At 41.9% G+C, this 13,290-nt stretch overlaps 1 protein-coding gene across 2 annotated transcripts in view; it reads left to right on the top strand.

The window, feature by feature from the left end:
- F13A1 (coagulation factor XIII A chain) overlaps positions 1–13,290 on the top strand; it is a 135,824-nt gene that overhangs the window by 61,120 nt on the left and 61,414 nt on the right. For both annotated transcript variants that reach the window (XM_060021597.1, XM_060021596.1), the window contains one exon: positions 12,709–12,883. In XM_060021597.1, the coding sequence (XP_059877580.1) occupies positions 12,709–12,883 (175 nt within the window). The remainder of the gene's footprint in view (positions 1–12,708; positions 12,884–13,290) is intronic.

The following is a 13,290-nucleotide window of genomic DNA, read 5'->3' as shown; positions in this document are numbered from 1 at the left end:
GTCATCATGACAGGTTTGCAGTGAGACGGGAAGCAGTTGTCGCAGTGGTTAGATAGAAATTAATTCCTTCTTAGGCACTCTGAAATGACATGCTCGTCAACCCGAGCTTACTCACATGTTGTGGGTATATTTACGAGTCTAGAAATCACTACCTAACACAAGCCAAAGCAAGAGGGACGCAAACAGGAAGCAGCTAACCCAACACTATGGTGGCATCTGGCCAGATGGAAGCTGTTAAGCCTTGAATTAAGCAGAGAATCCTAATGCAAATTGCCTTGAGATCGTATTAATCGTAAAATCCTATGAAGTTCTGATTTTGAAAATCTATAACTCACAAGATTTAGAACTGGACAGAATCAATTTCGGGGGTTCGGTTTGGTTTTATTTTTTGAGGGAGAGGCCTTGGGTGTTAGGGGAGAGGCCCACCCTGGGCAATATCTCTATTTCCACCAGTACCATCGTTTACATACACAAAATATACGTCTGAGAGTTTTCAAAATCTTTTTATATCTCTTATGTCTTTTAATCCTTAGAAGAGCTCTGTGAATCTTTCCAAAATCTATTCAGTTATAATGATTTTAGAAAATAAAATATGGAGCCTCCAAAAATCAATAAAAAATATGCAACTTTCCCAAAAAGTCAATTGTTTTCTGGCCACTCAGGGAGTTCCTCTCCTGTTCACAAATCCTGGAACTCTATCATGAAATTGCTGAGGGAAGTTAAGCAAAGACTGAAAGAAAAAAACAAAACAGAAACCCCTCACATTTCTCAATAAAGATTTGCTTTAAAATATGAGAAGATGTATTTAGGGAGCCCAGAAAGAAAATGTTCTGAAGTTGCTTGAGTCTAGCCAGAGCCCTGGGTCCGAGCAGATAGGCCTGTGGGTGTTTTCTAGGGGGCACGGAGGGAGCTGCATGGTCATTTTCAAAGCTCTCCATCATCTCCCCAGCCTGGTCACTGAGGCAGGAAATTCCTTTCATAGGATACAAATACTGGAACAGGATACACCGCGACAGGCAAATTCTCCGGGAGGGGTAGCACACTGACTGCAGTTCATGCCAAGGTGACAGTGATGGAAGGCAGAGATTTCCGGGCTCAGTTACTGCCACGAAGGAGTGGGATGAGAAGCCTGGTCCTGGCTGGGCACCTGCAGCGGGTGGAGAGGGGACAGGAGGCAAGAGCAGGTGACTGGGGCCCCAAAGACACATTTGCTTCCTGTGGTCACGGCAAAGTCTGGCACTGAAGCCTGGCCAGGAATTTGCAGAAAGTAGCTGGGTGCTCGGTGCTGTACGAAGCACAGATAATAACTCAGGTTATTATCTGCCTCATCTAACTTTCTGATGAGGGTGATGACGATGATGATCTGAATCTGCCTTTACCGTCCCCAGATAAAAATCTTTGTCATCTAGTGTTTACAACCTTGGGCCGTTCTTTGCTATGGGGGTATCCTACACACGACAGGATATTGAGCAGTATCCACGGCTTCTGCCCAAGAAATGCCAGGAGTTGCGACAACCAAGAATGTCTTTAGATATTTCCAAATGTCCCTCTGGGTCAAAATCCCCCCCAGTGAGGGCCACAGCACCAAACCCCTCGAAGGCTCAGCTTCCCTGCCTGTGCGATGAACGTAACCCTCTCTTCTTGCCTTTGTGGAGGATCTCTTTTCTTACCTTATTCAAAGCCTGCTGGCTTTCCTTCTTCTGCTGAAGAGAAAGTGCAGGCAGCATCCTGCGGGAAGGCCCGGGTCCAGGTCACATCAGACCTCTGGGTTCTGACTCTTCCGCGCATTTCCTGTGTGACGCAGGGCCAATCACTCAGCCTCTCGGGGCCTCCTTTATCTTTAAAATGAAATTTTGTCTCTGTACTCAAATCACACTTGTTATTCCCGGTGGCAGCAAGAATTCCCTTTTCTCCTTCAAAACAATGTTCTTCTTTCTTCTATTTTTTCCCTTTATAAATTCAATATTTAGTTCTTTTGAGTTGCTGTTACTTCACTTTGATGTGAAAATCAGGAAAGTTTATGACAATCTGGACAGCCTTGGGCTATTGGGTTTTCCCAGGGGAAAGAAAGTCTAAAGTACAGGAAAGTCTAAAACTCCTATAAAGCTCATTGCCTGGGGATTGGTTCTGAGATGCTATAACCTCACGTAAGCGAACTTTTAGTTAGGTTTTTCTAAATAGTGAGTGGTACATTTTACCGAAGCTACACTGCAGATGGATTTAAGAGAGAAAAAAAATTTTTGAGATTAGAAAAAAGAAAAACCTTGCCCAAAGCTATACGTCCTCCTTTTTTTTCATTTTTAAAATTTTATTTATTTATTTGATTTTTATTGGCGTATAGTTGCTTTGTGACCAGTGACCTTGTGACCTTGAATAAATAATTTAACTTCCTGATACTTCAATAGACACAACAATGTTGTGTTAGTTTCTGCTGTCCTGCAAAGTGAATCAGTGATACGTATACATATGTCCCCTCTTTTTTGGATTTCCTTCCCATTTAGGTCACCACAGAGCATCGCGTAGAGTCCCCTGTGCTATACAGTAGGTTCTCAGGAGTTATCTATTTTATACATAGTATCAACAGTTATACGTCCTCCTTTAAACTACTTGATTACTGTTTGCTTTCCACCTCGTACCTTATGTGACAGTCCTCACCAGGACAATTGCTAGGAAATGTGCCAGGAAAACGTTAGAAGGATGCTTTGTGCCATCTGAAAGCTTACCTTGCTCACAGGGCACTAATAAAGAATTCCATCACGGACCCGGAATTACAGTGAAGTAACCAGACATGGACTCTGAGCCCCGGTCACACGCTCAAGACAGGTGTGCTGTGCCACGTGACGGGAACAGCAGGGTCCTGGGGAAAGGAGAGACGGTGACAGTAGCCTGCCTTTACTGCTGGGTGGTAACTGGTCCCTACCTGCTTCTGCCTCGTGACTGATTGGGTGTGGCAGCAGCTCTGGGCAGAGAAGTTCTCCCATACTGGCCCTGCCGTGGCCGCTGGCCCTGTGGATACTGCTCGTTTATTCACTGTGGAAGCCCTAGCACCCCACCTCGGTGCAGGTTCCCTCCTTTGGGTTGAGACTTACTAATAGGAGATCTGTGTCGAAATGCACACAGAACCAGGACATGAGATGTGGAAGACTCTCCAGGGGTCTTCTAGGTAAAGGGGTGGAGGCCCTTGGAAACGATGTCACTCAAGGTCACACACAAATAAGTGGTTGAGCTGGAACTAGATATTGTCCTTGCTCTCAGGTCATATTAGACCTTAGACGGCCACCACCAACACACAAGCACCAATGACACAATTCGTACCTCATGTTAATCCGTCATTCACCAGGGATTTTCATTTCTGTTTATTGAAGAATTTTTAACAATTGACAAATAAATTGGAAGCCAGTAGGAAGATAGAATTTACCTAATGGAAGTTGTTTTCACAGCCAATTTTGAGAAACTATATCCGTTTCATAAATAACCAATGTAAGGATGAAGAGACAGAAGGATCAGGAAGTTAAATGACTTATCCAAGGTCACTGGTCACTGGTAGCTAGCTCCTAGAAAAGAAGGACCCAAGAGAATGGGTTCCAGAACAGGTGAATTTTGAAATAGGGGAATAAGTGAAGAAAGGCATAAATCAGAGAATTCTAAATAGCCAGAGGCATTGGGTCCCTGGGGAAAGAGTTCCTAAGGAAGACTAAGTACCAAGTATGGTTTGATGGTGGTATTGGTGACAGTGATGGTAGTAATTGCTGTAATGATGCTCATGGTAGTAAAACACTCAGTAGTAACTCATTCATTCAACAAGTATTTATGGAGAATCTCCAGTCTAGGTACAGTTGTAAAAACAAACAAACAAACATAGTTTCTGCCTTCACAGAGCTTATAGTCTAACAGAGAAGACAGCCTTGTAAGTAGAACCTTTCAACACACTATGGCAAAGTCTCTGATGAAATAAGCATAGGGTTGTAGGAGAAAGCAAACCTCTCAACCTTTCCTCAGAGGTTTCCCAGGACAAAGCAGTGACCTAACAAATGTTGGGATATTGGATGAAAAGGTAGAAGAATAACTGACAAGGGTCCAAAGCAATAATAAGCCATGCTACCATTCACAGAAACCCTTTTTCCTTGGTGGAAATTATACCCAAACAGCCATCACCAAAAGCACTGCAGGAACATGTAGTCAGGGGAAACTTGCCCCTCTGGGGACTTATTTGTTTCAACTACAATTTTTTTAAAAAGTGACATTTGGGGGGAAATTTTGGAAGGAGGGAGAGAAGAAAAATTATCAATATACTAGTGACATATTTTTAAATACCGGTCTTTACACCGCCGCCAGCCTGGGCTTTCCTGCTTCCCTTGAGGTGTACACATCTATTTTTAACCCTGGCCTTTTGCTAACATCGAAACACGATGCCATCATTAATCCCCATTAATACCCTATTCTAACTGTGCCTTTTGGGAACTAGCTCAAGATTGAACTTTTTTTTAACCAGTCATGTTCGGTGTACTCTTTAGTGTTATAAAAAGGAAATCTTGCACTCCAGCTAGTAAATCAAACTGACCACAAGTGGAAGTATAGGTCCTGGAGTTCCCTAGGGCCCAACACAAGACGAATGACTGTAGACCTTGCAGGCAGAGTGGACTTCAGAGCTTCTGATCCCCGAGCATACATGATCTCACAGATACACTGAAAATAAAGCTACTTTTCGCTTTGTCCATCTTTCTTCCCCTTCTTCTTGTCCCAGTATTTAGACTGTTTTTATTTTTCTTCCATGCATGAAATCATGCATGACATCACTCCTTTGATATTTTGCTAAACAGCTTCACAGGAAGCTACTACAGAACGGCGTTTTTATTTTTCCCCAGTTGTTTACTTGGTCATCTCATAGAAAGCTTCACGTTCAGCAACGAACTATTTCAACCATTCAGACTACACTTACACATTCACTTGGGTTAGAAATTCCACCCAGCTACCCCAAATGAACTTTAGAATCAGAAATAAATACATGAAGTCTAGTCCCTGATCTTACAGACCAGCCAAAGCATAGCTCCCTAAAACTTTTATTTAAAAAAAATAAATACAAATGTTAAAGCACTATATAACTGCTCCTTTGTTTTATAAGCAGCTAAAAACCCCCTTTCTTGGAGTGAATTGTCCTGGAGAAACCTGAGGACTCAGGTGCTTGAGAGCCATCGTCCCCAACCATTTCCCCACCGAGGAGCTTCTTCGCGTTTCCCCTTATGGATCTTGTTTTTGGAAAAATTTCCTCTATCGAAAAAGCATATTTATGTAATAATACTTTTGTTTCCCCATTCTTGCGTCAGAGATTTATCTAACGGCCAAACAGAACTTCTAATGGAAGTGGTACAAGCACTCAGTGTGACTCCATGCCCCCTCTGAAGGTAAAGATATGACTTCCATTGGTGTTTTGGAAAAGGGGCAAAATGACTCACACGCCTGCATAATTTTGCAGATGCCTAAGAGTTAAAATTTCCAGGCTGGCGACCATTTGCCAGATGTACGTTCCTTCGTGGATTTCAGCCCCCATCCAGAGATCCTGGAGCTCTGACCCTATCTGCTTTCTTATCTTAAATTGTTATTTTCTCTCTCCATGATTCATGCCCAGGAATGTCAAGAATGACATTCCTCACTCTGGTAGAGGAGAAAAAGCTAGAGGTCTCTGTTGCTCTTGATAACCTTTCCAGTCTCAATCAAGAGCTCCCACGGGTGGCAACTTTGGAGAATCTACCGGTTAGGATTAACGAAAAACGTTGATTGTAGTTCAACAGGGTAAAATACTAATTCTAATAAGTTTTTTTTAATCTTAAAGTTGGAGTCAAGGTACCCACAAGCACGAGAGACCTTCCTAAGGTTTAGGAATGGCTAAGGGAATCCAGTGATGAATGGGAGGTACAGAGTCAGGACGATCTCTAGTACCTTTCAAACTAAACATAATGCCATAAGGTCACCTCATTCACCAGGGATTTTCATTTCTGTTTATCGAAGAATTTTTAACAATCGACAAATATATTGGAAGCCAGTAGGAAAATAGAATTTACCTAACGGAAATTGTTTTCATAGCCAATTTTGAGAAACCGTATCCGTTTCATAAATAACCAATGTGCAGGTGAAGAGACGGAAGTATCAGGAAGTTAAATGACTTATCCAAGGTCACCGGTCAAACTGGAAATGGATCTCAGGTTGCCTGACCCCACTGTTCCACACACGATGTTACATGTCCCCTGTATTTGTCCTCTGCCTGTCCTCTCTCCATATCACATGACCTCCTAGGGTACAAAAGTAATGCCTTTTACAAGCCCTGTCTCATTCAATCCTTCTCTTTTAAGTTGGGGTGGAGGGGTTCAGGAGACAAATGAACTGTTCAGACATCATTTTCTTCTCTTGTGGTTAAAAACTAGCAATGTAATGAAGTTTCCATTTGTGGGCAAACAGCTTGGCTTCTCAATTATTAAGGTTACATTTCTTATGCCTGTGCTCCCCATATATTGGGAGAAAAATAGACATTTATTACAAGGCATCTCTCGAATGTGATAATCACAGCCAATCTAAATGTCTGCTTTCCCTGAATTGCTTCCCGGAATGAGGTTTCAGGGCTACATCTGTTTTGTAATCACATTGGCTATTTCTGAAACACGGGGCTGCTTCTCAGCACTCCTTCCAAGCTGTGCAGTCAGGGCTGCTCTGGTCTCCTGGGTCAGACATCCCCAGGATGAATAAATAGAAGTGCAGCAAAGCCAGCACCGCCCTTTAGGATATGAGATCTCAGGGCACTTTGCCTCCCTTCTTGCCCTCTCTCCTTCCCCTCTCCTCTCCCTTGGCACCCTTTTCCTTTCCTCTCCTTGTTCTGCTCTTTCCCTTTTCCATTCATCTATTCATCCATCCAGTCGTTCATTCAGATATTTTTGGAGGTCCATTCTATACACCAGCCCTGCCCCACACGGCAGTGGAATAGCAATGAAAAACAGCAGACAGCGCTTGGAAAGCTTAAGATCTCAGTATCTCTCTCTCTCTCTCTCTCTCTCTCTCTCTCGGTCCACCTTTTGTTATTTCTTTCACAACTGTCAATTAGTAAAATATGTTTGGGCCAAATAAGAATCCTCAGTTACCAAGGGAGACAAGGTTAATAATCTCTAGTTGTAAAGATTTTCATAAGAAATGAAGCTAATTACCAACTCCTGTCAGAGCCTGTGTCAAGTCTATACAGCAGAGCACCTTTGCAGACAGTGGTTATACGCTTCGCAGTATAGGTTAGGGTTAGTTCCTGTGGTTTTTATGTGTTTTTGTGAAGTAAAATTTACGTACAGTGAAATGTATGGGTATTAAATGTAACATTCAATGAGTTTTGATTGGGGTAATCACTACCCCAATGTAACCAAAATATAAACATTACCATCAGCCCAGAAATTTCCCTCGTGCTCTCTTGTAATCATTCCACATCCCCAGAAGCAAGCAACCACTATTCTGATTGCTTACAATAAATGTGACTTTTTTTTTTTGGCTGCGTTGGGTCTTCGTTGCTGCGCGTGGGCTTTCTCTAGTTGCAGCGAGCGGGGACTACTCTTCATTGCGGTGCGCGGCCGTCTCATTGCAGTGGCTTCTCTTGTTGTGGAGCGTGGGCTCTAGGCACGCGGGCTTCAGTAGTTGTGGCACACGGGCTCAGTAGTTGTGGCGCACGGGCTTAGTTGCTCCGCGACATGTGGGATCTTCCCGGACCGGGGCACGAACCCGCATCCCTTGCATTGGCAGGCGGATTCTTAACCACTGTGCCACCAGGGAAGCCTGATTTGCCTTTTCTTAAATCTCACATAACTGGATTCATACGGTATGTACTATTTGGGGCTGACTTCTTCTACTCAATCAATTCTTGCACGTGTCTTCAATGTGTTCCTTTGCACTGGCAAAAGCAGTATTTTATCGTATTCTATATCCCAGTTTGTCTACCTGTTCACCTGCTGATGGACATCTGAGATGTTTCCAGTTTGGGCCTCTTATGAATAAAGCTGTTAGGAACATTCTTGTACAAAGTAAAGTAATTATATGTTTTAAATTATGTTTTAGGTAGTGTTGGTTAACTAAGAGAGATGAACACATTAAAACAGCACTTCCATTCTTCCTTTCCTCTTTCCTCCCTCAGGTCTAATTTTTTCTTAGGATTATCATTGTTTTTACATTATCAAGTTTTAAAATTCATATTCATTCTGTTACTATGATTCCCAAAGATTTTTGCACGTATGTGGGTTTTTCTCACCCCTGGACCTTTACCACAGAGTCTCTGTTATGGGGATCTGTGCTAGGTTCATCCCTTAATTATCTTGATATCACTTTTCAAGTGGTTGGGTTGTGATGGGTCCTGTGTTCTCTGAGATCCTTCATGTTTGAAAATGTGTGCTGGTTGTCCTTGTGCTCACAGAACAGCTTAGCTGTGCATAATATTCTTGGGTCCACCCTCCTCTCAGGACGATGCAAATGTGGATGATTTCAACTGGTTGTTCTGGAGAAGGCTAAAGACAGCCCCATTTCCCCCTTATTGTTAATTTGCATTTTCTGTCTGTAGGACTGAACAATGATTTCTTTAAGCTTAAGTTCAACTAGATTATAATTAAAGTTCCTAGGTAACGAGCGTTCTGCATTACCCTGGAGCTCAGATTGCTCTTCCAATGTATAGATTAAATTTTTCCTCAATTAGGTAAAATTTTCTTATGTTATGTCATGAATATATCTTCTGTTTTATTTGTTGGGTTCTCTATTTCAAGGATACTAATTATCCTTATGTTGTATCATCCTTGTCTTCCATAACTATTAGCTTCTCTCTAATAACTTCATCTCTTTATCTTTTTCATTAGCATTTTCTTCACCTCAAGCTTTTCCTCTATGTCATTAATTTTATTTTGAACATTATCTATTCTGTTTCTTAGAGTTTATAATTTATCTTTAGTTGCATGATGATGTGAGTTGGTGCCCAGTGTGTTCCTTTAGGTCTGTGATCTCCTAGGAGGTTGTGAGAAACTCCTTTATGTTCCTTAATTTTGTTTTCTTCTATGTATAGTTTTGCCATTCTCTCTCTTTCCTCTTTGCTTTGCTTTTTATTCATGCTCATACCTGCATAACTCTTCTCCAAGTGTCCTATTTGCTGTAATATACTGTAGATAAAATCTTGACTCTCCAATCCAAGATGAGTTTGATTTAACCTCTGAACTACAGTTTGAGGCCAATGTATTTCATTCTACTCTTTTGTACCCTGAGACAGACTGAAGCAGAGGAGGGAGTTTAGCTGACGAGATGGCAAACTCTGTTAAAATCCTTGGGCTCTGCTCTTTCTTTAAGGATTCTGTTAAATTTCTCATTCTAGAATCTACTCTACCTAATTGGAGGTAGATCTCCTTCCCACATGGAGAAAACTCACAGGCTTTGTATCATTTCTCCTCTGTAGTCCCAGAATCTCTACCTTTTAAGGGATGCAGACCCTTTTTCACCCACTTCTCCACAGCAGTCATTTCCAAGATTCTGGTCAGAACAAGGAAAAGATCAGCATTTTAATCCAGTTTGTTTCTTTCCAGATTTGGAAATACCAATGAGCAACCTCAGGATTTTGGTGACTTGACAGTAGGCCTTCTGAAGCCCTGGTGGTCAGGGTTAGAGCTGAGCCAGGCTGCCCCTCTGCCGCACTCCAAAATCCTCCCCTTTTCTTGGACCAGGTTTTGAAGTTTATTGAATTACGTTATGCCACTGTGGTGGCTGACAGTGACTTTCAAAGGGGCTGGTTTTAAATTTTGTCCACTATTGTAGGTATTATGAGAGGACAGTTTAGTGAAACCTTAATGAAGTTGGATAATGCTCCCTGTCCAGAGTCCTGGGTTCATATTTTCTTGTTGACCACCAGTGATGCAAGACGGAGACATTTCATTCTCTCACTGGTTCAACTCAGAGTTCATGATAGGGTGCTCACAGTCAGCTGTGGACTGACAAGGGACCAGCATGCCCTTGAAGTGTCCCCCAAACATATCTTGTTGTCTAGGGAGGGGGCTATTACTTTAACCGTTTACATCTGTCACTAAAGACTTATCTCTTTCCGAATCTGGGCTCCCCAGAAATCAATATTCTAATTAGAAAACAGTAGCTAATCTGGCTAAATGCTAATAAATGAGAGTTGTGATTTATCTAGCAACAGGGGAACAGCTCAGCATTAAGAATTAAAAGGTCTGGAGAGGAGAGAGCTCTTTTTTTCCTTACTCTTCCCTTAGGCTGATTGGGTTCAGCTGTATGTTATAAATAACACTTTTAATTAATGGCTGTCTGTTTGAAAATCAGTCATCAGAACCATAACTTAGGAACGTTTACCTCTGAGATTCATTGCTCTACCCTATTTCTCAATGATAAGGATAAGAATCTGGTAATGTGAGTTAAAGCTGAACCTACCTACTCACAAATACCAAACCACATCATAGCCTACCAAGGCACTCTTCAGGCTTCACTATAATAGATGTAGATGTAAATAATCATTTCAACTGCAAGGAGAATTATTGATCATGAATAGAACCAAAATTGTTGTCTAAACCCTGCTGCACTCCAGTCATTTCATGGAGTTCCAGGAGAAAGTCAAAGTTAACCTCAAAGGAAGGAGTTTGCAATTAGTTGAATGGGGTCCTTCAGTAATCTCTAACGGATTCATTTTTTTCTACATTAAACAAATTAACTGGGTAGTTACCTTCCCTTTAACCTAACTGGACAGAGTCAAAGGGGAAAAATAGAAGTTGCTTGCACATCTTCAGTGTTTTCTTCTAGTAGTTTCTACTTCATCCAGTATTGCCTACTTACATGATACTTGCAGTAGGTCCCTGAAGTTGCCATATTTCTTCATGACACAAAGCAATTATTCAAATTCTCTCTACCATGTAGATAACCTTTTCTGGACCTCAGCCCCTCCAGACCTAGCTTTCATGTCATTTTCCCTATCCAGCCCACAACCGTCACCACACCCTCCAATCTAATAAAACTGATTACTCCTTCTGTTGGGACCCAACTCTCCCTGTACATCTTTCTGTATTAATATTGGTAACATTTACTCCTGCTTGATGAGTTTCAGACCATCTGTTTTCACAGAGAAGATCTTACTCTTACTCAGATGTGCAATGCCTGTATGCTTGTTGAATACACAATGGATTATTCAACAGCTATTGAGCACCTGCTCTTTGCCAATACTTGTTAGAAGTCAGAAAGGCATCGATTTTCATCTCTGTTCTCAATGTACTCACGACCCACTGGGGAGGATAGACTTTTTTAAAAACTAAACTCAGCAAGCCCAAGACAGGGGTCTGGGCAAGTGCTGGGGGTGGGCTGTTAATTAGCAAGGCCATGAACACATAGAAAAATCACCATATTTTAATATCTCTTCTATGGTTGTCATAATCCAAACACACCTGCTTCGATCATATGTTCTACCTTGCTTACTAATGTCTTTTCAGTGTAGTCTGAACCTATGCTTCTCAAACTAATGTGCACAAAAATCACCTGGGGATTTTGTTCAAAGGCGGGCTCTGATTTGGTGGGTCTGGGGAGGCGCCTGAGATTCTGCATTTCCAGCCAGTTCCTGGGCATTCCACTGCCGCTGGTCCACAGACCACATGTTGAAGAGCAAGTCTATAAACCATTGTCATGTCAACGTATAAACATTGTTAAAGTACCATCAGTTTTTGGAAGAACTCCCAATGCTCCCCACCTAGAAATTCTGACTGTAATTAAACATAATGAAAGCTACAGCAAGAGAAGTAAGACTCAGCAGTGACCCCCAGGAAACTGACAGGATGCCTTGAAACTGTTTATTCCTGCCCCGTTTTACTGTCTAAACACGAAAGATTCCTGCACTTCAGGTCTGCTGCTACCAAATGACTGTGGTCTGAACGTGTAGCCAGGTTTTCCCAAATATTTGATTGCCATTCTTTGCTTAAGTCTCCCTTATATTTAAACTATAATACCCCAGGCCCTTTATGTATTATAATACCCCAGGCCCTTTATGTATTATAACAAAATTATGCAACTTTAATCACCTTAAGCAGTCATAAAGAAAATACTTCTGTAATGCAACTTCTTAAAAAACAGACTCTGCAAGGCACCCATGGGAATCTAATTTCTTATTAATTCTTAATGGTTCCTATGACAGCATCTGCTTACTTTTTCAATTTATTAGAGTCTGCCACTCATCCTCAAAGTCAAAACTCGTTAGACCATGAGACTCTGGGCCCCCACTCTAACATCTTCTGTCATTTGTCAGCTTTTAACTCTCCTTCTTTCGAGACAAGATCCCTACTTGAGCTGTCTTCTTTTGCAGGTCTTCTTCCTCTCTTCCTCACACATTCTCTAGCTCTATTCCAGCCAGACCAAGGGTCCTGTGTGTATCTTCTCCCAAGCACGTGAGAAAACATGACAACTCTTCCTGCCTGCTTTTCAACACCACCTTACGACAATCATACGCTATATAACAGGGAGTCTCGGTTATTTGGTTTCCCCTCACACTCTCATCATCACATCACTTTCCCTGACAAATAACAGTGAACCGAACAGAAGTGGAACTGTTTTCATCATGCAGGAATACAGAAGGCACTGGAAACCTTAACTTGCCCAGTGTCAGAGTCTGGAGAGGACTCTTCTAAATGACCTTGACCCCTTCTCACCTCTCATGGTCTCATTTAGATTAACGCCAAGGATGATGAAGGCGTCATCGCTGGATGCTGGGACAATGTCTATGCTTATGGCATCCCCCCATCAGCCTGGACTGGAAGTGTTGACATCCTGTTGGAATACAGGAGTTCTGAGAATCCAGTCCGCTATGGTCAGTGCTGGGTTTTTGCTGGTGTCTTTAACACATGTAAGTATCCAGTTGAGTAATATATTTTTAATGCAAAGGAAATTTCACCTTAAGACATCTTATCTATAACCTGGCAAAGCAACCTAGCAAGCTCTGTTGCACCTATAGAATTTGTGGGTGGCTATTCTGGGACGCAGCCAATACATAATTAAATTGTACTTGGCCAAATATGGTCCTAGTTTCTCTTTGACTGCCGAAGCTTTATAGAAAGAATGATGGACTATTTCCTACATAATCCATCGTTCGGTGCCCAGAGAAATGGAGCGTCTCCGGGGCCACGTAAGGATGTGAGGGAAAGGCTATGCCGTTTTATTTCTTAGTAATCCCCACATTTTAAAAGGCTCAATTAGCAAAATTTAAAATAATAAATAATAAGCTATGTACCGCTTGTTATTGAGCAGTTTTGT

This window comes from Delphinus delphis, chromosome 10 (genome assembly GCF_949987515.2).
Source record: "Delphinus delphis chromosome 10, mDelDel1.2, whole genome shotgun sequence".
Classification (NCBI taxonomy): Eukaryota; Metazoa; Chordata; class Mammalia; order Artiodactyla; family Delphinidae; genus Delphinus; species Delphinus delphis.
The sequence above is the reverse complement of the archived record's forward strand: the minus strand, read 5'-3'. Positions and strand labels throughout refer to the sequence as shown.